The sequence below is a fragment of the Mustela erminea genome, chromosome 1, assembly GCF_009829155.1.
Source record: "Mustela erminea isolate mMusErm1 chromosome 1, mMusErm1.Pri, whole genome shotgun sequence".
Classification (NCBI taxonomy): Eukaryota; Metazoa; Chordata; class Mammalia; order Carnivora; family Mustelidae; genus Mustela; species Mustela erminea.
Window position 1 is genome coordinate 148,297,809 of NC_045614.1, and position 24,110 is coordinate 148,321,918.

Below are 24,110 nucleotides of genomic sequence, written 5' to 3' on the forward strand. Positions count from 1 at the left end.
ATTAGAAACAATAGTAAAACAAAACAGTAGTCCTTATTTGGCAAAAGATTGCCAGACATAGTCAGACTACACATTTTTAATTTTGCCTTCTGAGTCATTGGATTTGGTAACATTTCTGTCTACACAGTGGTCTGGCCAACATTACTTTTCCTATTAAGGATGTTGAAATCCTTGCTGTTAATTTCATACTGAAAATAGTAAGTATCAAAAATCCATCTGACCAAAATCTAAGCTTGTGGATAATTCTTAAGATTTGTGTATAAAATATTTACAAAAAATCTGGTATTCCCTTTCAAAATTCATTGTGAATGGTAGTATATCACATTTTTTCAGTCAGTTAAGCCTTGTTTGAAACTTTACAAATGAAATTTTTTTTTTTAAAGAATGGTTAGTTTAAAAAGCACTCTTAAAATATATTCATTTGGGGCCTGACAGCTTTATGAAAATAACTTATTTTTCCTTAAATTTTTTTTCTCATAATGCTGAAAATTATGTGAGATACACCTTTTTCCAGGAAAAAAAAACCCGTAAGAATATTGATATTTATCTCGATGGAAATGTTTTCTTTTTTTGGTTGACTAATGAATGTTTGAATCTGCTATTTCTTTATATGTATTGCACCTATATATTATATTGTTTTATTTATTTAAAAAATTTGATGGAAAGTTATTTTGATTTATATGGAATTATTTCTAATTAAATTCTTTTCTTAAATATTTTATTTATTTATTGGACAGATAGAGATCACAAGCAGGCAGAGAGGCAGGCAGAGAGAGGAGGGGAAGCAGGCTCCCTGCTGAGCAGAGAACCCGACACAGGGCTTGATCCCAGGATCCTGGGATCATGACCTGAGCTGAAGGCAGAGACTTTAACCCACTGAGCCACTCAGGCACCCCTCTAATTAAATTCTTTAATGCATTGATGCTATTTCCAATAATTGCCTATTACTTAGAAGACATTTATAAACTTATGGATTTTTGGTTATTGGTAACAGGCAAGTGAGAATCAAGCAATACAGCTCAGTGCCTAGAATGTTGAAAAGATGTTAATTTTTGCTTTCTTAGTCCATGGGTCCTTCCATGTCCTATGGTTAAAAGAAATGTCCCAGCACTTTTGATATCTGCTAATGTATTTGCTTCCTTTGTATATTTTCCAATGTGGCTTTTCCTGATAAAGATTCTCCTTAATAGCTTTTATGGATATTTTGAAATGATTTCTTAAATGTACCTACTCCTACTAAGAAGTGGTTTTATGTTGGATAGAAAATAATCATCATCCTTTATAAAATGGTGACTAAAAGCTGTGTATTTACTAGAGTAGTGCTGATTTGGGTTTTTTTACTTGTTAAAAAAACGACGTACTGACTGTGATGTCAATGTTGCTATGGCTTTTAAGAGTTCATTACAAAAACTAACAGGAGGTAGGTGGGTAGGTTTAGTGAGGACTCTAATCGCTATTGTAGGTTGTAAAGTGGGATCATTTAAACTCTTGGTAAACCATCTTATGTAAGCCCTTCTGTCTTTACAGATAAATTACTAGTCATAACTGTAGCAACGAAAGAAAGTGATGGATTCCATCGATTTATGCAATCTGCCAAATACTTCAATTATACTGTGAAGGTATGGTATATCTTTTAATTCATGGAGATGTTAGAATATATGACTGAAGTACATTTTTTCATAGTAGTAACAATACCACCACCACAATCTGCAGTCCACACAAGGGAGATGAAATTTGGTTGCATGGTTATTGAGTTCGTGTATATAGTTGATTGTCTTATGGGTATACTTTGACCTTATTAATACTGTGCCACTTAGATAATTTCTTCATATTTGATAATGCTTTATATAAACACATAATATAAAACAACATAAAATATGGTTTTATATATATATATATATGTTTCTTTTGAGGGGTCATATATAAGCACAGCATAACAGATTTGACAGTAATGTTTTTCACTTACTTTGAAGGATTTTTTTCTGTAATGGGTGTGTCTGTCATAGTCTGTTTCTTTGTCTATAGAGAATTAGAAACATGGCTGTGAGGAGAATAGCTTTTCTGTCCCATTATTGAGAGTTGTTCCTCCTGTTTTGTTTTAGAGGAGTTTGTGAAGGTTATAAAAGTATAAAAATGTTTTTTAGAAGACTGACCTCCAGGAGAATATCTCGTTGATAAATGATCAGAGGAAACCTGGGGACTTTGGTAGAACTAGTAAACTGAGTGTGAAAGGCCTGCCTTTTTTTTTTTACTTACATATTTTTTTTATAGAAATGAGGATCTGTCAGCCAAGTCTTTTCACAAATAAGAGGTGGATGGGGAGTTATCCCAAGTAGGAAAACAAACCAGCCAACTAACCAACAAACTGAACACATTTACAAACCTCCCCCCAAAAACCAACCAACCTAAAACCAACCAACCAAACAAAAAACAACTTAAAAAAAAAAAAAAAAGAGCAGAAGATCGTTTTGCTTAGGGAAAAACTGAGCTGTTTTAGTATGTAATGTAGAAATAAGGTGGTATTCACGTACATAACCCCTGGGAGACTAGGTACAAATGTTAATGTAGAACAGCTGTTAAGGAGGCTGAGCTCTGCTGGAAAAGAGATCTAGTGTTAACAACCAGATGTTTAGTGTGGAATAAATGAGAAATAGGTTAGAAGTTTGTTAGGATAGAGGAAAAATATAGTAGTATGTACTGATAGGAGACATATGGAATTAACAGTGAAATCAGAGTAACATAATGCTGAAATCCAGTAAGTGGGGGGGAATCTTTTTAGAGTTTGGACTGGGGGGAGAGTGGGATATTCCTTATATGTGAAGCTGTTTGGAACTTTATATATTGTATTCTGTTGAAACCATATAAGCTAGATATTACTTCATTTCTAGGAAAGGAAAACTTGCCCTAGGGTGTATAGCTATGAAATGTCAAATCTTGGAACCAGCCCATTTGAGTGACTCTTGCTGTCTTCCCAATCATGAAATGTAATAGTTCTTAAAGTGTGGACCACAGACCACCAGCATCAGCATCATCTGGGGATTTGTTAGAAAGGAGATTCTCAAGGCTGCTATCAGACCTACTGAATCACAAACTCTAGCAGCAGGACCCTGTCAGAGACAGTAGGATCCTATATTTTTTTAAATATTTATTTAAGAGAGAGAGGTCATGAGTGGGAGGAGCACAGAGAGAATCTCAAGCAGACTCTTTACTAAGTACAGAGCCTGATGTTAGGCTCAATCCCATGACCCTGGGATCATGACTGTGCCACTGAGGCACCCCAAAGCAGTCTGTGTTTTAACAGACCCTCTGTGTGATTTTGATTCATACTAAAATTTGACACACTGATAGAGTGGAAAGAAAATAGAGAATAGAGCTTAGCGTGGTGCACTGCACAGAGTAGGCTTTTGCATGTGGCTGGGTCTGGTATTACTGTGATTTTGAAGAAATCCAGAAGGGTTTTGGAGTGGAAGTATAGCAAATCACAGGGTTATAGGAAAGCAGTTTTTAGGACAAAAACTAACAATTCTACTAGACTAATAATTTTCCTAGACTAGCCTCAATATGAATCCAGATGCACATCAATTTTGAGTTTTCTTGGTAGCGTTTATCTCCAACCTGCAGTAGAGATGGTGATCAAGTAACAACTAGAGATCTGAGGCTAGGAGCCCCATAGGCTTTGCCAGCCAGGTTTATATTTGGTTCAGGGTTTAGTGATGTTGGAGCTAATAGTATTTATTTTCTAATAAGCAACAAAACTTAAAGGTAACCTACTGAGTAGGAGAAGATATTTGCAAATGATATATCCAATAAAGAGTTAGTATCCAAAATATATGAAGAACTGATACAACTCAATACTCAAAAAACAAATAATCCAATTTAAAAAAATAGGCAGAAGACATGAACAGACATTTCTCCAAAGAAGGCATCCAGATGGCCAACAGATACACGAAAAGATGCTCAACATCACTCATTATCAGGGAAATGCAAATCAAAACTACAATGAGGTATCACATCACACCTGTCAGAATGGCAAAAATCAAAAACACAAGGGAAAGGAAGTGTTGGCAAGGATGTGGAGAAAAAGGAGCCCTCTTGCACTACTGGAGGGAATGCAAACTGGTGCAGCTGCTATGGAAAACAGTATGGAGGTTCCTCAAAAAGTTAAGACTAGAACTACCCTATGACCCGGTGATTGCACTATAGGATTTTTATCCCCCAAATATAAAAAAACTAATTCAAGGGATACATGCCCCTCTATGTTTATAGCAGCATTATTTATAATCACCAAACTATGGAAGCAGCCCCATGTTACCACGCGTTTCCAAAGTGGGAGCCAACTGCTGAGCCTAAGACAAACAGGAGAACAGCTGTAAGCTTAACTTTGATTAACTGTGCTTAGGCAGTTTCTTGCATTGATAAATTATGACGCTTTTGAGGGTTATGGGAGTTTTAAGATTTATAAGGTAAAGTAGGTGACATTGGACCTAATGCCCTCTGTCTTTCCTTGAATGACCCATATGGTTCAGTAGGAAAATCATCCAAGGGCCCTGTCTAGGAGTTACTGAGCTTTCAGTGTTCATCATACAGATTTCCTGCCAGATTGAAAAGTGTTATGGAAATTTCTGTATTTTCTTTTTTATTTTATCTGAACAAATTAAAAATAAGATACGAGAAATACTATCTGTGCCCGCCCCCCCTGCACCTCTTGATCTCCTTAGATTAGACTCTCCTTTTGAAATGGTAAAATTAAGAATGGCATTTTATGGGGTGGATAACATTGAAGAATCATGACCTGACCTGTGCATCAAGTGTTTTTCTCTGTAGCATCGTGATTTCGTGATTTTGTAAAATGTTGAGAGTGGATACTATGTCATACTCTATAAGGTGTTGATGACTTCTCGCTTTTATGTTACTGTCATCTCTTGAGTTTTACTCAGTGATAAATGTTGATTTCATTTATAGGTCCTTGGTCAAGGAGAAGAGTGGAGAGGTGGTGATGGAATTAATAGTATTGGAGGGGGCCAGAAAGTGAGATTAATGAAAGAAGTCATGGAACATTATGCCAATCAAGAGGATTTGGTTATTTTGTTTACTGAATGGTAAGAGAAATACTCTATAGATTTTTAAGTTTACATGAAATTATTTATAAAAAGTGTCAAAATTCATATTTGCAGATTATATAATAAATTATTTTATTCATAAGGAATTATTATTTAAAAAGTAGATTTTACTCATGATTATAAAACCATGGTCTGATATAATTGTAATGGATTGAATCTGATGAATAAGCAACAATGAGAAAACATGGCATGAGCTAACATTTTTATGAAATTCATATTTTAATCCTAACTTGAGGTAGAAGAAAGATCATATTGAGCTTTTCTGTTGAGGAGAATAACTCAGTGGATCCTGGTCAACCAGAAAGAAACAGATCATGAAAAGCTTTAAGTGAGAAATGAGAAAGCCCATTTTTAAAAAGAAAAGCCTTTCCAATTTGTGAATATCTTTTTGCATATTGTTTTACTTTCCTTCTACCTCATTTCAAGTGTCCACTGTACGTCTTTACCTTCTTTCTACAAGTTTTTATAATGTCAAGTTGTCATGAGTTATTAGTGATTGTTACCTTCTTTCTTCCATTTTTTCCTACCTTTTTATTTTTATTTTTTGGTCATTGATTGCTCATTTCAAATCCCCATGCACTTCCCTCTGTAACTTAGGACAGTTTATTTATATCTCCCCCTCAATTTGTGTGTTCGCTTCAGCAGCACATAAACTATATCTCTCCCTCAATTTGAAAATCCAGAACTATAACTTATGCAGATATATAAATAAGAAAGGCATAAGTTTTGAAATGAAAATAGACGTAATGAAGTCCTGGTGCCATCAACCATTAAAAGTTGAGAGGCTCTGTATACTTGCTTCATTAGAATTCCCTAATGTTTACCAGGAAGGAAATAAAGTTCTGCTCATAGCTAACCTGTTCTTGCAACATGAAATGTGGGATAGCTGTTATCAGCTTGCATACTGGCAATTTTTCTGCAGAATCTATTATTATATATTTTTTATCCTTGAGAAAAAGAGTAGAAAGCTCATAATAACTGTTCAGATGAAATATTAAGTATGTTTTGGTTTAAAATTACCATGGATTTCAAACAACCATTTTGGTGAGCTTGCACTTGCCACATGTACATTTTGATCTTGACTTTGAGGCAAATTCTGCTTGTGTGTCAGTAATGGTTTTAGACACCCAAGCCTCCTTTTGTGTTTTCAGAAGAACCTCTTAACCTCCACCTTTACCCTCCTGCCGCATTCGACCTCCTCCCACCACCACTCACAATCTAAGATTTAGCCTTGGGAGAAGCTGATGTAATAAGATACCATTTGTTTCTCTTTAAAAAAGGGATACTTTGAGATATCTGAAAACTGCTTGAGGTTGCATTTGTTTATTCAGGTGATATGTTAAGATCCAGCTTGACAAAAAAGACAACAGTAGGATTTATTTATTTGGGGGAGTGGGCAGAGGGAGAGGAAAAGAGAGTCTTTTTTTTTTTTTTTAAAGATTTTTTTTTTTGTATTGGAGAGAGAGCGTGAGAGAACACAAGCAGAGGGAGCAGCAGAGGGAGAAGGAGAATCAGGCTCCCCAGTGAGCACAGAGCCCAATGCGGGACTTAGGTCCAGGACCCCGAGATCATGACCTGAGCCGAAGATAGGCACTTAACCAACTGAGCCACCCAGGTACCCTGAGACAGAGAATCTTAAGCAGGCTCCATACCCAGCACAGAGCCCAATGCAGGGCTTGATTTCACAATCCTGAGGTTATGACCTGAGGCAAAATCAAGAGTTGGTTGCTTAACCAACTGAACCACCCAGATGCTCTTTAGAACATTTCCAATACCTCCATATAATCCCTTGTGTTATTTAGATAGGTTTTTGTGAATTAATCTGGAAACAATTTATAACATTTCTTCCATGGGAATATGTATTCTAAACTGTCTTTTGGATGAACATTTAAAATTAAGAGACTAGATATTTATAAATGTACTCTATAGGGTAAGATTTATCGTATTTAATTTAGATATAAACAAATATTTGTCAAGGGTTTGGGTTCTTAAAATGAAAACTGAAGCTGTTCATTTAAGAAAGTACTACAAACTTTTTTCAAGTTATTTCATACTGTAGTGTGTGTATGTCTGTATATGTGTGAATATAATTTAGATGTTTTATAAATTTGACACTCTCTTCTTGATTAGAGCAACTACCAATAATTATAATGAATTTGATGACTAGTAACTGAGGAGTGTGAGGAGTTCTTTTGGAATTGACTCATAACAATTTTGAGGACAAATATTGTAGCTTGGTAGCTGCATATTCCCTTAAGGAGAAAAATTATTCCATAATGATTTTATAATTCACCTTAATCAAGGTGTCTGAGCCCTTTGAGTTTTATTACAAGGCACATTGCAATACTTTTAGAATTACCTTGTAAATTATGTGTTTCTTTTACTTTAGTCACATTGAAGACAGATGGTCAGATCTAATAATCATTACATAATAAACAGGGTTTTTTCCTTTTTTTTTTTTTAGAATAATGTATAGACCAGTATGTAACAAAGTAAATTAGACACGAATTGAATATCTCCACGGCTTGTTCTGTACTAGATACAGTAAATTATAAACCAGCAGAATCCAGACTCCAAAATAAGCATGATGTAGAATATTTTGGGTATCAGATTAATGTCCAATGAAAACTTTGGTTATTTCTTTAATTCTTTTTCTTTTAGACTTAAGAAAATTCCTTTTTTAAAATTTTGTTTCATTTTTTCAGTGTTCCAAGATTCTTTAGAAGTAATTAGAAATAAAGTTGGTATAATTATTTGAGTTTGAATTTGGACAAAACAGAAATTGATGTTTTTTTGGTGGTGTTGAGTATAATGGCATTAAACAGAATGCAGATGGTGCTACATTTTGAAAGACTCCCAATATGTGAGATATGTAAAAGACTTATTTGGTGGGGGTTATTGGCCTCACCAAAAAGGAGTATTTCCTTTCTGAAAATATCAAGAATTTTGGTAGATAGAGACTCCTCCGTTCATTTAAGTATTTGTTTAAATATAATTAACTTTATGACTCCGTTCATTTAAGTATTTGTTTAAATATAATTAACTTTAAATATAATTAACTTTATGACTTTGAGGTAAGATAAAGGAATTGACTTTGCTGTTTATAAGCTCTTGCTATTTAATGATATTGGTAAGGAAGACTGAACTTAAAAACTTAGAATTGTAGTAAATGTTACAATACAGAAGTCAATATAGAATTAAAATGAATATAAAGTAAAGCCATAATTATAGTAGTTTTCTAGTTGGCTCTGTTCTGGGACATGGATTGAGGGTAAGTAGCACTGCTTCAAAATGCAGGGATAATCTTAGTCATACAAATCTTTTCTGTGTTAATGTGTATGCCTTACCCCTTGTATGTTGCTAGCTTCCATTCACTTATCATCTTGGATTCTAATTCTCCTTATTTCCAGGCAGTGAAGTTTCTACTAATTTAGCTAACAGAAACTTGCATTAAAAGAGCGAGGAATAGCTCTTCCAAGAGGAGAAATATAGTGAATGTTTTGAACTGTTTTTAATTTTTTTTAAAGATTTACTTATTTATTTTTGAGAGAGAGTAGGAGAGAATCAGAGGGAGAGACAGCCCCAAGCAGAATCCATGCTGAGTGGGGCTCCATCCTACAACCCTGAGCCAAAACCAAGAGTCAGCCCTTAACCAACTGCACCACCCGGTGCCCTGTAACTGTTTTTAAAGATGGATTTTCCCTCGAAATAAGTCAAGCAGAGAAAGACAACTATCATATGATCTCCCTGATATGAGGAAGTGGTGATGCAACATGGGGGCTTAAGTGGGTAGGAGAAGAATAAATGAAACAAGATGGGATTGGGAGGGAGACAAACCATAAGTGACTCTTAATCTCACAAAACAAACTGAGGGTTGCTGGGGGGAGGGGGTTTGGGAGAAGGGGGTGGGATTATGGACATTGGGGAGGGTATGTGCTTTGGTGAGTGCTGTGAAGTGTGTAAACCTGGTGATTCACAGACCTGTACCCCTGGGGATAAAAATATATGTTTATAAAAAATAAAAAATTAATTTAAAAACTGAAAAAAAAAAGGAATAACTATTTTATCATATAAATTTCTGAAAGCAGATTATTGTTTTCCAACAGTCCAATAAACTTTTTGTGATTAAAAAAAAATAAAATAAAGATGGATTTTCTTCATTCATTTAGAGAAACAAAATGACTTATAAAGGAAGGAAAGCATCCAAATTTTCTAAATCTCAAAGATTGAAATTATTAGAAAAACAAATTTTGATTGTCAGATGTCATGAATATGATGCTTCTGGTCTTCCATATCTAGGCCAACGTTTCTTTTTTTTACTTTATCTAAATATTACTTTGTTGAGAAAGTGAGGTAAGTGGAAAGACTTTTCACTTTACATTTAGTACTCATGTTTTAAGCACAAACTGTGATCTAGGGATTAAACTTAACACTACGAGAAAGATAAACATAGATCCCACGCTCAAGGAATTCACATTATACTAATTTTGCAAATAAAACTGAACAGACCTAATTTGAAAGACATAATATGTCTCCAAAAGTTTGGATGTTAAAAAAAATTGCATTTTGGCATAGTCTCTTTAGAATCATTTACTTTTAGAAAATTGTCAAAGATTATGTTTTATTGTTTTGATTATTTATAAAAATATTTTTATGATTTTATTGTTGTCATAAATATAATTTATATTATTCATTTAATAGATGACCTGATCCTATCTATTTTATTCTATGAAATAAGTATTTTTTACCTTTCATAGTTCAGGTTACATACCCAATATGCCTGCAGTTTTTGTCTTACATAGTTGATACAGAAGACACAAAAAAATTTTCTGAAAGCAAAGCTTTCCAAGTATGATGACTATAATTTTAACCAACTATGGCAGATTTATTTGATGGACTCCTCCTTCCTGGCAGTGATGACAATTTAAGTGTGCCGACACAAAGGACCTATTCATTAGCAATGGACAGCATTTCATTACATTAGTGTGAAAGAAGGGCAAAGTGTATCACAGTTCTTAGTTCTAGTATTGCTTTTTTCTTTTTTTCCCTTTTTTGAATGGAAGAAATCATTAGCTGTCACTTAAATATATTGCACTGCCTTCTGGCTCATCCAGAGTAGTCTGAAATATGGTTAGGAATTTTGTAGGAAATGAGTGACTTGTTTTTTTCAAATTGTTCAAATGTTCTTGTTAATATTTACTGAATGTTGGAATGAAGATGAAATAAGTTATATGCAAGAGAAGCATTGGGTGTTTTTATATATATATAAATGTATGTTTATATATTATCTGTCTGTATGTAAATTGATATATCATACTCTCATATGGCGTTAATTTGCCTGTGTATGTATGTATACAAATACACGTGTGTGTGTGTGTATAATATGTAATATATATATATATATATTTTTTTTCCAAACCAGATTGCCACTCCTTGAAGTTTGTTCTTTTGAGTAAACATGTATTAAGTATCTGTTAATGTGCAAAATACGGTGCTAGCCCCCGTGGTTGGAACTGGAATCAGGAAGAAAGGGCTGAATGGGACAGAAATCTTGCCCCCGGATATGTTTTTCCATCCATAGCTCTATAAATATTGTATCTGGCATGTTGTAGCTGCATAATAATAAGTTTGGGGGATTTTCAAAAGTTTTTTTTAATTCCCTCATTGATTTATTGAATATTTACTGTGTACTTAATATGTGTCAGATTTAAATGTTCTCATGATGCAGAGATAAATTTAACTTTTTTTTTTAAGATTTTATTTATTTATTTGACAGACAGAGATCACAAGTAGGCAGAGAAAGAGAGAGAGGAGGAAGCAGGCTCCCTGCAGAGCAGAGAGCCCAACATGGGGCTCGATCCCAGGACCCTGGGATCATGACCTGAGCTGAAGGCAGAGGCTTTAACCCACTGAGTCACCCAGACGCCCCAATTTAACTATTATTTAAATGTAGAGGAAATTTTTTCATTTAATTAACCCAACCTTTTGACTTTTTATTTTCCCAATATGGAGAGTGACCCGGAAACAAGTAGTAGTGACTCGTGGCCTCACATGTGGCTAGCTAGCAGCTTGAGTAGTTTGGTGTCTTGGTGCCATTCCTGCCTTGGCTGCCTTCTTTGTTAGGTTACTCCAGCGCTAGCCACTCAGAAAACAGTCTGGAGAAAATGACTCTCCAGCACGGCAGTGTCCTCATTAACTTCTACCTCTACCCAACCTCAGTAAGAATTCTGTATAGGAAATGAAAGTCTGTACCATTTGGAGAAATAAGTCTCCCAGTAATATTTAGTTTTTAAAGTAGTACCCACTTTTTAAGAGCTAATTCCTACCCCTTCCTTCAAAATTCTTGCAGTAAATTTATCATTTTATACTGTGCTTTTATTGTAATGTATTTTGTAAGTTCAACTGAGTCAATGTTGTTTAAAAAAAATTTATTTATTTTTTAAAGTAGGCTCCACACCCAGTGTGGGATTCGAACTCATAACCCTGAGATAAGGAGTTGCGTGCTGTACTGACTGAGCCAGCCAGGTGTCCCCTGGTTGATAGTTTTAAGTGCTTTTTTTTTTTTTTTCCCAGGGGGAAGGGACAGTGGTTTCATAGTACTGGTTTGTGGTATTATCTATAGAAATATTGACATGTATTAAGATGAGGATGTGATTAAAGGTGTGTTGCTACTTATGTGCTTCAGTTTCATTAGACTTCAGCTTTTAAACACTAGCTGCAAGTAGTTTGGGTGATTATAACTTTTGGTTTAGGTTTGTGTCAGTGATGAAGAAATTGTTGGATTGGGGAGGAACAAATAAATAAAATTAGGGAACACTTCTGTTGTTTTCTTTTCTGGCTACCCAGTAACTTTTGCTTCTTGTTAAGACTGGAGATGACTCATTCATTCATTTGTTTGTTCATTCGTTCAACAAATACTTACTATCTTCAAAATACAAGGCATAGGGTAATACATGGATAAATAAAGATGTGGATCAAGCCGATGAAGGAAGAACAGGCAGTCTAGTATAAAATAGGCATTCCTAGCATGGAGAGCAAGAAATAAAATGTTTCATGAAAGGGGAAATGAAAAGAGCTGTGGGGGTTAAAAGAAAGGGAGTGATCTTTTCCATTTAGGCTGATCCACTAGAAGTTTTTAGAAGAGGTGAGATTTGAAATGGGCCTCAAGAGTGAATGGTGTGGACCCAATTGGGAAAAGATGTGCTAAGTGGATGGAACATTATGAGTAAACACAGATGACAGATCGAATAATTTAGTCTGGTCTCAGAACAGGTTACTTAATAGAATGTTATTATTGTGATGCTGATTACTTTAGACTTTATTCCAAGGTCAGGGATTGGTAAACCGTGGTCTAGCTTACTTCTTGTTTTTATAAATAGTTTTATTGGAACACAGCTATGTCCATTGCTTCTGCTTGCTTGTGCATCACAAGAGCAGAATTGTGTCCTTGAAAAGGAGACCCAAAATGAAAAAAGAGCTTGTTAATATGCCAAGATATTAATAATGCATCAGGCAAGATTTAAGAACTTTCTAGATATGAATTATTTTATCAAAATAAAACACACTATTGCTCATCTCCGTCAAAGTAAAAACCCCATGAAGTTTTAAAAATTGCTTTAAAAATTGTTTTAAAAATTTTTTGCCCTCAAAGCCAAAAGTATTTTCTGTAAATGACTGGATAGTAATTATTTGTAGAGTCCTGCTTTAGACCTAGTTGAGAACCACTGATCCAGTCTTGGCCGGAATGGTTTTCAGGAGAGTTTATTAGACAGTCCTTATCAGAAGTGGAGTGGAGATAGGTAATGTGAGGGCTCCTAGGGTTTTTGAATCAATCTATTCCAGTGTCTTCTAGAGAGAGTGGAGAAGATTTGAATGCTAAATAGATTAAGTAGATGGAATCAGTAGGATTTGGTGCAATGTTTGATGAGAGAGGCTGTAGAAAGGGAGGAGGCAAGGCTGGAGGAAAGATTTTCAATTTGGGTGACTGGGTGGTTGATGGTGCCACAGAAACAGGGAACACAGACGGACAAACGCTTGTAAATGTTTGAATGAACTGTTGGAGACAGAACGCTGACATGTCTGTTAGAGAACTCAATATGACCACATAAGGTGGGACCTTACAGTTTCTGCAGGACCCAGGAATATTTACTAGAGTTAACTATGGAGAAATTTTGTTATTCCTATTTAAATGGACCAAATTCCTACGAGAATTATTTTTGTGACTGTTGTGCATTTTTTAAAAATTTGATTATTTGGCTTGTTCTGGCCAAAGTAATTTTAAGTAGAAAAACTTTCTTCCCTTTGAAAGGTTTTAAATCAATTTAGAGAGCTTTTCTAAAGTACTTAAACACAGAAATAAGAATGCCACTAAAATACGATGGGAAAGTTTTAGCAACCTTAAGTTTTTATTCAGATTCTTACTTGAATTACGTGAATGTAATTTTTGCACTTACATTTTGCTTTAAAATATTTCGTTTTTGTTGTAAAGGTAAAGCATACTTATAAACTACTGAATCATAAAAGTAAAAGTTGCTACAAATCCTCCTTTTCAAGCTACTGGCTTTTGCTAATAGTTTGAGACATACAATGTGGATACTATATCCTTCACTAGGATTATAAAGACAGAAAGTTCTCACTTTCCAAATGTGTATTTATACCTCTAAAGACACAATGCTACCTGCAAAATTTCTGAGTCATTTGGCCTCAGTATCCAATCATGTGATTCTCTGACATAATAAGCCCTTTCTTCTGTGTCCAGACAATGTATTGGGGTTCTTCTGCAACTTGTAGGTCAGTCTCTGTCTCAGAAGTTTTAATTTATTTGCCTTGCTTCTTGTGACTCAGTTACCTATGATACTGGTCTTCTTTCCTAATCTTTAATATTAAAAAGCATATATCAACAACTGGTAGTCTTCAGGAAAGTAGCCCTGTTAGAAAAGATAGGATTATCTTAGTCGGCAGAAATATAAAGTTGTCATACTGAGGAGCTAGGTTGTACTTGTTTATAAGAAAAAGAGGAAATTGATATTTTTAAAGTATTATTTTGTGTAGTCAGATTCAGTTTTTTAAATCAACAGGGAAAAGTTAGTCTGAGGTTTTAGAACATATTTATTCTGATTTAAAATTTACCTTAACACACGTGTATATAAAAATAAAATTATTTTAAATTACAGATTGGTATAAACTTAAAAGTGAGTTTTTCTCCTGCTTTTCCCATTACTGCAGTCTCTTCTAGTAACAATAATGTTACTCACTCACTTCAGCGAGTGCTTATAATGTGCCATGTATTGTTCTTAATTTTTTGGTTTTTTTTCAATAACTCAATGACATCAGTGCTCCCTTCTCCTATGTTTTACATGAAGAAATGGAAGCATAAAGAGTTTAAGTAACTGGTTTAAGGTTACTCACATAGCATGTGGCAGAGCTGAAATTAGAAATCCAACTAGCAGACTTCAGATTGCATGGCCTCAGTCCCTTTACGAATATGCTATTAATAGTATTATTAATAGTACTAACAGAAGCTTGCCAATTGATTCTGGAAGAAAGAAAAAGCTATGTATCAAAATGTATATATATAGACATGTTTTAATTTTGAGGTACTGTTTTCTGTAACTGAAGAAAAAAACAGATCATAAAATTTAAATCCTCTAGAACAACATAAAATGAAAAGAAATAGTTTCTCTCTCTGATCCCAGCCTTATTTTTACTTTTTAAAAAATTGGCTGGGCACAATTACTAAATTGAGTTGTACATTAGTAACATTTTAACTCTCTCAGTTTTGCTTTAAGATTCAAAAATGTGCTATACAGTGAAGGTGTGTGTATGTCAAGTATTTGTTACTTGTGAAGTGTAGTTCACCATGAAAGCAGAAGAAACAGAGGGAAGGAGCAGAGGACAAGCAGCTTCCTTTGTAAAGTACAGGACCTGCAGATTACAGAAGCACACCAGTTCCGCCCACATCCCAGGGGACAGACGTAATCATGTGGCCACATCTATCTTCAGAGTAGTCTTTAGCAGGATGGCCATGTGCCCAGTTAACACAGGGGGATTCCATTACTCACATAAATGCTCAGGAAAGTATATGGGATCAGTCAGCATCTCTGCCACAAGGATAAACTTACACTAATCTTGCTAAAGCAATTTTTAAAACTTCATGGGGTTTTTACTTTGACAGATGAGCAATAGTGTGTTTTATTTTGATAAAATAATTCACATCTAGAAAGTTCTTATATCTTGCCTGATGCATTATTAATATCTTGGCACATTAACAAGCTCTTTAAGAGCAAGGGTGGCTGGTAAAGGCAGTGGAACAGCCTCCTTACTCCTCCAATCACATATCACAGCAGTGACTCTAGACGACCAGCTGGTAGGAAGACTTGGTGCTGAATTAATCAACATTTGTTTGTTCTTATTGTTTGCTGCCTGGGAGGTCAGGCCAATAAATTATGATCTTTAGGAACTTTTGGTCTTGAGGTACTCTGATGTGGGGAAAAAAAAAAAAAAAAGGATGCCGAAGAATTTGTCGGTTATAACGAAAATAAAGAATTTTTTTTGCAGAGTGGGAGCATATCAGGTAGTGACTGTTACACTTCCAGTTTTGTTAATCATTATCATTCTATGAATGAACAATGAAGAATAATGTCTCCAGAAAAAATCAGTGAAACCATAGGCATTAAATTCTAGTGTCAACTTTTAGACTTTTTTTTCCAAATATATTGAGCTTTAAAAAGATGCAGTTGTCTAAACACTTTTATTTTAAGATTTTAGGCTAAATAGTGATTCAAATATAAATTTATATAGGTGATATTGAGTAGTTGAACACATTTCATCAAAGATAATAAAATCTTCAGACATTATAATGGAAGGGTACAAATTACATTGAAACGTTAGGCAATTATAATTGCAGCTTCTTTTACATCTATATTTTATTAAGTTCTATAGCGAGTTATTGATTTCTTAACCTTTTAAGCACTGTTTTAGCATTTTCATTTGGGAGGATACTAAGCTGGTACTAAGAAAAGTTGTCTTTGTTTGGACTTCATTTGCTAGTGTAATGTAAACATGAATAATTTAATACAATCCATATAATTTAACTTGAGGGAAAATTGTTTGGGAGTATTCTGTAAATAGCTGGTATTAATCTTAGGTTGGATTTTAAATTCTAACTTTATTAGTGACTATTTCTTGGTTTATGTGCCTAAATTCTCACAAGTGTATTTTAAAACTTCTTTTTCCCCCCTCATTAAACAGCTTTAATGTCATATTTGCTGGTGGTCCAGAAGAAGTTCTAAAAAAGTTCCAAAAGTCAAACCACAAAGTTGTGTTTGCAGCAGATGGAATTCTGTGGCCAGATAAAAGACTAGCAGACAAGTATCCCATTGTGCACATTGGGAAACGCTACCTGAATTCGGGAGGTGGGTAAGATACTGGCAGAGAAGTTTAATGCTAGTCACAAAAAATTATAAAGATTGATGAAACAACCTTTTTTTGAAAGTTTTTTAATTTTTTAATTAACACATAATGTATTATTAGCCTCAGGGGTACAGGTCTGTGAATCGCCAGGTTTACACACTTCACAGCACTCACCATAGCACATACCCTCCCCATTGTCCTTAGAAACAACCTTTTTGATATATGTAGCTATAGACATGAAACTTTAAATAACCATTATCTTTTTTATTACTATGAAAAAATATATCAGTTTAGAATCCATGGCGTGTTTTGTAGTTGACAAAAGGTTTTCCACATATCATATTATATGATACTCCTAACAAAACTAAGTGGTATAAATATTATTTCCAGATTGAAAGTGGGAAAATCCATGTTTCCCCAATTTAAGTGACTTTTCCTAAAGACATTCAGTTGTTCAAGGAAAAACAACATGGATTCAAGTCTTTTGATCATAGTTTGATGGAGAATTTTCTGGCTATAGGATAATGGGTTTAGTAAGTTCCCATACTTAGGAATAAGTGCAAGCTACAATTACGTAGCTGTAAAAATAGGCATTACTTAATTTTATCTATATTTTAAATATATCAGAGTCACTAGTCAAAAAGTTCGGCATTGAGTGTCTGGGTATAAAGTACTACATTAGCTTTAATCATGGATTAAAGGAACAAATTATTACATTTTCCCTCTCCTTTCAAAAAATAAAATAAAACTGACTTTGGACATTATTATGACTCCAAAATGTTTTCCTTAGACTGAGATTAATATAAACATATGACCAGAAGATGTAACCAAATAGGATGGGGGACGTGTTAGAAAAACGGTTTGGATGGAATTTGCAAGTGGGAAAACAAAATTTTTTGGGTGATTTGCATGTATATAACTGATGCTATTCAGTCTAGTTCAAGTAAGTACTACTTGAGGTAATAACATTTTTGGATTCTAGGCTCTGCTCAAGCTGCTTATAGCAATGAAACCTTTAGCAAGTAATACAGTTTCTCTGAGATGCCTCAATGCCAGCTCTGTTTCTCCACAATATATTTTAGCAACCCATTCCCATAGTTGTACCCTGGAACTTGGTCAGCCCATTATAAATACTGCACTTCTGAAACCTTAAATTCCAGTTTGTATTGGCTAGTTTCAGCTCATTTTTTCTCTCCATTTCAATACAACCATAGTTTATCGTTTGGGGGATCTCTTGATCATTTTATTATTCTCCCAATCTATCTACCACCTTTGGATTTTACTTCCACATTCAAGTCAGAACCTAGGTTTTCTCAGATTGGTCGCTCCGACCTCATTGCCTTAGCCATCCTTTCCTCTTGGATTTATGGTTTTATATACTGATGAAGCCTTTCCTAAGATTGTTGCTCACTTTTTTTTTTAAAGATTTTATTTATTTATTTGACAGAGAGATACCACAAGCAGATGGAGAGGCAGGCAGAGAGAGAGAGAGGGAACCAGGCTCCCTGCTGAGCAGAGAGCCCGATTGCGGGACTCGATCCCAGGACCCTGAGATCATGACCTGAGCCGAAGGCAGCGGCTTAACCCACTGAGCCACCCAGGCACCCTGTTGCTCACTTTTGATGTCTCTGTCTGAATTCTTAATTATGGATTGGTGCAACTTCTATTTCCAAACGGTCAGGTTCTCAGTAACACACAGCTTTTAATTTATCCGATGTCCTAGATTGTTTAAAAACCATTTAGCTATGGACCTCTGGGAGAAGTTTTATTTTATATATATTAATCTTTCTTAACATGACATATGTAATAAAATATCATATGTAAATTCATCTAGATATTGATATATTTATTCAGGAATCTAAATTTCAGACAGATGTACAGTGCTGTGGAAACAGCAGAAGACTAGCAAGTGAGTGCCTTTATGAGCTAGTTTAATTAAGGAAAAGGTGCTTTTAAGTGGGAAAGAGATCATATAAGGACATCAAAACATGGTTTTTGTGCTTTCTGAAGTCATAGTAATTAAAGTGATGCTGGGAAATCTAAATATATTCAATAAAAGTGTATGTAATTTCATGAATGGGGAGTTATTTAAGGGACAAGAGTTTTGTTTGTGATTTTATCATTTAGTTTAAAAATATATGCCATGGAAAGAAAACATGGTTCCTAACCAGGAAAATTTCACAATGTTATAAACATAATATGGCAGTTTAATAAAAAATATAAACCATATGAAATATATCTCACATAATTTGAAAATAGATGGAATTTCTTTTCAATTTTGAAATAGATTTATAAAAAGGATAAGAGAAACTAATTTTTGAAAAACAGCAATATAAGCCTTTGGAAAATGTTATGTGTCACTACTTGGACATATTTTTCATCATAGTAGTTGGGCCATAGGAATTAAAAATGCACTATTTTTCAGTGTTTTAGAATTTTTTAGTTTGATGAAAATAATAAGAATGAGCAACCAATGATTGGTTTAAGCATGTTTTCATTTTGTCTTGTTTTCTCTAGGTAACATTATTCCTAGACGTATTTCTTTTCATTCTTTTATTCCTACAAGGAAATTTTAATACTGAGTATAAAAAATTAGGTTTTCTTTCAATTCAAGGAGTTAACAATTGGTCCCTTTTTAGAAGTATTGCATGTCAATGAAACTTAGCATCTTGGCTGCATTTCTGAAATGGAGAGGAAGATTCAAAAGGGGGAAAAATGATCCTTTTGTCTGTCTTTTATAAACAACTGTTAGTGGCAAATTTAATACTTATGCTCGAAGGCCAAGGGGAACAATCCAATTTTAGACTTCCTTCTCCAGACTATGACACACAAAATCTTGCCAGAAAATGGTTTAGCAGGTACAATAATGACTAGTTCAAGGAAAGGAAAAATTCCCAAAATGGCCTAGATATAGAATTTCTTTGAGATGTTTGCAGTCAGTGACATTTCCAACATTCCTTTGATTTTGTTAGCATCACTGGCACTGATATTAAAACCACTGTAGTAGAGACATTTCTTTTTTTCCCAGAAACAGTGAATTCTCTCCAAAGGATTCAAGAAAGAGCATTTTAGAAGGTCAAGAAGAAAATTCTCTGTCTTATTCTATTCTTTTCCTAGTAACTTTTTCCCTTAGGGGCCTTGGAAAACATTACTCCCTCTCTTGTGTCAGTTAATTTTGGGAATGTGTTTATGTGAGTCTCTGATTTGTAGTTGGTGGTAGTAAAAACTCATTCTATTTTAGTTTACATATAAAACAAACAATGCTCAATAACTTTTTTTTCATGGTGAGCTGTAAAATTCCAACCTAAGGATTAGGCCTAATGGCTTTACAATTCTATGCAACTGGTCAGTGGAATTTATAGACACAAGCTTTGGTCTTTGACTACTAAATTCTCTAATCTCACTCTGTTATATTGCAGGATTTATTGGTTATGCTCCATATATCAACAAGATTGTTCAACAATGGAATCTCCAGGACAATGATGATGATCAGCTATTTTACACCAAAATTTACATTGATCCACTGAAGAGGGTATGGAATAGCTCCCATTTTCAATGTAACCTCCTAGTTTAAGATGGCTACTGGAGCTCCAGCCATTGCATCCATATTCTAGGCAGTTAACAGGCAAAATAGTAAATAAAGGGCCATCTCAGTTGTATCAACTTTCTTTAAATAACCTTTCTAGAAGAAAAAAAATTCTCTTTTCTTTGACCAGAACATATTTATGTGGCTATGCACAATATGGAAAGAAAATGTTGGCCTTTATTTCAAGCAGAAACATCCTACTGAAAATCTGAGTTCTATTATTAAGGAACGGAATGTAGGGACAATAGCTGTGTTACCAGTCCCTGAGAGAATAATCCTGAGATTGATTTAAATGAAACCTTGGAGGAAAGTAAAACCGAAGTTCCCTAATTTGAGAATATTTTTAGTATATTTACATAATGTAAGTTAATGTTTCATAAATTCACTGTATGTAACTGATATAAGTTAGAACTGACATAGTTCTCAAGTGTCCTGAATTGTGTAATTTGTAGGTGGTATTACTCTAAACAAGTTTTTTAAAGTATATTTTATGGTGAGTTTCCAACTCTAGCTGTTTCTGTTCCTTAGATAAATAGTTTAATCATCTAAATATTTTCATTAGACACTTAATACTGAAGAAATGTTTATTCTTAAAATGTTTATTGTTCTTCATCTCCATTTTTTGCTTTCCCACTTATGTGCCTGACAGAGCAAGCCTGAGAACTTGCTTTTAATCTGAGAGGAGAGACCTACTGTTGGCATGAGTTCTAGCCCATGAAGCATCATGCTTGTCTTTCTCAGTGTAGTTCAACTATGAATGTACTTTGAGTCTTATTAGTTGTCTCTGCTTCAGGATGCTTTCTCTGAACTCTCACTGCTGAGTCCATAATATTTTTAGTCGTATAAATCCTGTTTAAGATTTTTTTCAGGACTCTGGACTTTGGAAAACAAACTGAGGGTTGCAGAAGGGAAGGGGGTGAGAGAATAGGGTAGCCGAGTGATGGGTATTAAGGAGGGCACATGTGGTAATGAGCACTGGGTGTTACACACAATTAATGAATCATTGAACACTACATCAAAAACTAATGATGCACCATATATTGACTAATTGAACTTAAAAAAAAAAAAAGATTCTCTGGCAGTATAAAATTTTATCTGGTTAGCATGTGTCCTAGTCTGTTTGTCATAACAAAATACCATAGACTGTTCTGGAGGCTGCAAGTCCTAGATCAGGGTGCCAGCTTGGTTCGTTTCTGGTGTAGACTCTCTTTCTGGCTTGTAGACAACAGCAGCTTCTTGCCCTGTCCTCTCATGCTGAAGAGAGAGACACACACACACACAGACACAAAGGCACACTCAGACATACATGAAGGGAGCGAGAGAGTATATATGAACTCTTCGGTGTCTCTTCTTATATAGACATTAATTCTATCGTGAGGACATCGCCCTCATGACCTCAGTTTAATCCTAATTACTTCCCAAAGGCCCTGTCTCTAAATACCAACCATCACATTGTAGATAAGGGCTTCATATGAATTTTGAGGGGACACAAACATCAGTCTCTAACAATATATAAAGTCAATTTTAGGAGTATTATTATACAGAGAAATGCTGAAAAACTGGTATGTTGAGAATCATAAAGTTTGTAAAGCAGATTAATCTTTATGATTACACTGATAATTATAAACCTATTGTAGTAGGCAGATTGGGGATTATGCTGCAATAATAATCCCAACCCCAAGAGCTTAACACAACAGAGGTTTGATTCTCCTGCTCTACGTCCACTGTAGGTCCGCAGAGGGTTTCTGCTTACTGTTCTCACCTGGGACCCGGGCTGATGGAGCAGCCATCTTAGACTTTCCCAGTGCATGTCCCAGAGAGAGAGCACACTTAGGGTCTCAAACTGTAAGCTCCATGCTCCAGGTTAGAAGCAAAATATTTCAGCTCTGCTAAAAGTCACTGGTCAGAATTAGTCATAAGGTAAGGAAGTGGAAATATTTGGAGGGTAGCATGAATACTTTGCCATTCCCTTTATCCTTTAACTCAATCAACTATAAAATTACAGTCTTTCTGTCTTTCAGAAGAATATTGCTGGAAAAATTCACAAATAAGATCCTTAAAATCTGCAAAAAATAAAATATAGTAACATGATAGTGTTGTTTGCATATTTCAATGGTATCTGTATTCTCCTTTTTAGGAAGCTATTAACATCACATTGGATCACAAATGCAAAATTTTCCAGGCTTTAAACGGAGCTGTAGGTATGTTTCCTAAATACTGAATTGCTCATGTATACAAATGAATACAAGTGTTTTCAACTGTCTGTCCTTTGTCATATCTATTTTGGGGGTATGATTAAGGTTTATTGTATAGATATTACCACTTTTAAAATATAATGGACTTGAGGGGGCGTCTGGGTGGCTCAGTGGGTTAAGCCTCTGCCTTCGGTTCAGGTCATGGTCTCGGGGTCCTGGGATCGAGGGTCCTGGGATCGAGCCCCTCATCAGGCTCTCTGCTCAGCAGGGAGCCTGCTTCCCCCTCTCTCTCTGCCTGCCTCTCTGCCTACTTGTGATATCTCTCTCTCTCTGTCAAATAAATAAATAAAATCTTAAAAAATAAAATAGAATAAAAATACAAAATAATGGACTTGAGCTTAACTTGACATAATGAAATTCATTTACTTAAAATCATGTCCTAAGACTGGTGCAAAAAAAGATAAGCTTCTAGCTTTAGGTAATTTAGAATTTAGTGTTTCACCATCTGGAGACTGTAGATATATTTTTAAGTTAATTATACCTTATTATTACACATTTTTCAGTATAAATTCTTCATATTGTGAATTATCAGGAGTATGAGTATTAGAGTACTTTACCTAGCTGAAGGTAACTGGTAATCAGGCACATACACTATGGAATGTGTGGGTGTTTGTGTGTCTGTGTTTTTGTGTGCCTATGCATGTATGCCTGTGTTTGTTTTCCTTGATAGACATATATCTTAGCAAAAATATACTAATACATCAATTAATTGATATATTAAAAATAAAAACACATTAATTCACTAATGCATTAATACTTTAAACATTAAAAATACATTGCAATTCAGTACAACTCTTCAAGGCAGTGCATACGCTATAAAGTTTCTCAGGATGAAAGCATTTAGTTTGGAGTGTTTAGAAAATGTGGGAAACAACATCACCTGACCTGTGTATTCCTGGAATTGGCATGAGGCCTGATTTTCAAGAACTGGCAGTGCTCTCAATGATGTCCAACTGTGGAGACCTTGCTTATGTCTGGCAGTGTTCTATTTCCCATATTTATGTTGTTATTATCATCATAAGAACTTTCAAAGGCAGGCAAGGATCCCATTTCACAGTTGAATCAATTCAATGGTTTAGTTCATCCTGGATCACATTACTATCCAGAGTCCTTGGGGGCAGGATTATAAAGAAGCTTTCCTTCTGCCGGAAACCTCAGTGGCTTAGCACCTCAGTTTGCTGGTGCCTGGCTGGAGTGATTGAAGTGCTCTCTGGTGTGGCTTAGGCAAAATTCATAGAAATGTTGTGGCACATGGAATGGCACTTGCGGGAGATTCTCTAGCAACCAGAAGATAGAGAATAATGTACACACATATATGTAGATATGAATACACACACATTTTAAATGACTAAAATCTGTTCTTTTTTTTCTTTTTAACCTAGATGAAGTTGTTTTGAGATTTGAAAATGGCAAAGCCAGAGCTAAGAATGTATTTTATGAAACCTTACCAGTGGCAATTAATGGAAATGGACCCACCAAGGTGAGTCACAGTGATTTTTCCCCGTTTCTTTATTTCATGGAGATAGACTTTAGAGCAACATGTAGAATGTCCTTTCTCCTTCTCCTTCATCCCCTTCCCTTCCTCACCTTCCCCTCGTCCTTTTTTAGTGTCTTTAAGAGGCTCTATTTTGATGCTAGCAATCTACTAGCTTCATGTTTTACACTGTATATTATGTGGTTTCCTTCAGATTCATCCAGCTGATGAGATCTCCTAAGCAGAGGGATACCTTTCCATTC

General features: G+C 34.9%; 1 protein-coding gene across 2 annotated transcripts in view; it reads left to right on the forward strand.

The window, feature by feature from the left end:
• Positions 1-24,110, forward strand: part of PLOD2 (procollagen-lysine,2-oxoglutarate 5-dioxygenase 2) — a 94,874-nt gene that overhangs the window by 41,427 nt on the left and 29,337 nt on the right. For both annotated transcript variants that reach the window (XM_032346492.1, XM_032346499.1), the window contains exons 2-7: positions 1,528-1,619; positions 4,963-5,099; positions 16,371-16,534; positions 19,952-20,064; positions 22,256-22,319; positions 23,756-23,853. In XM_032346492.1, the coding sequence (XP_032202383.1) occupies positions 1,528-1,619; positions 4,963-5,099; positions 16,371-16,534; positions 19,952-20,064; positions 22,256-22,319; positions 23,756-23,853 (668 nt within the window). The remainder of the gene's footprint in view (positions 1-1,527; positions 1,620-4,962; positions 5,100-16,370; positions 16,535-19,951; positions 20,065-22,255; positions 22,320-23,755; positions 23,854-24,110) is intronic.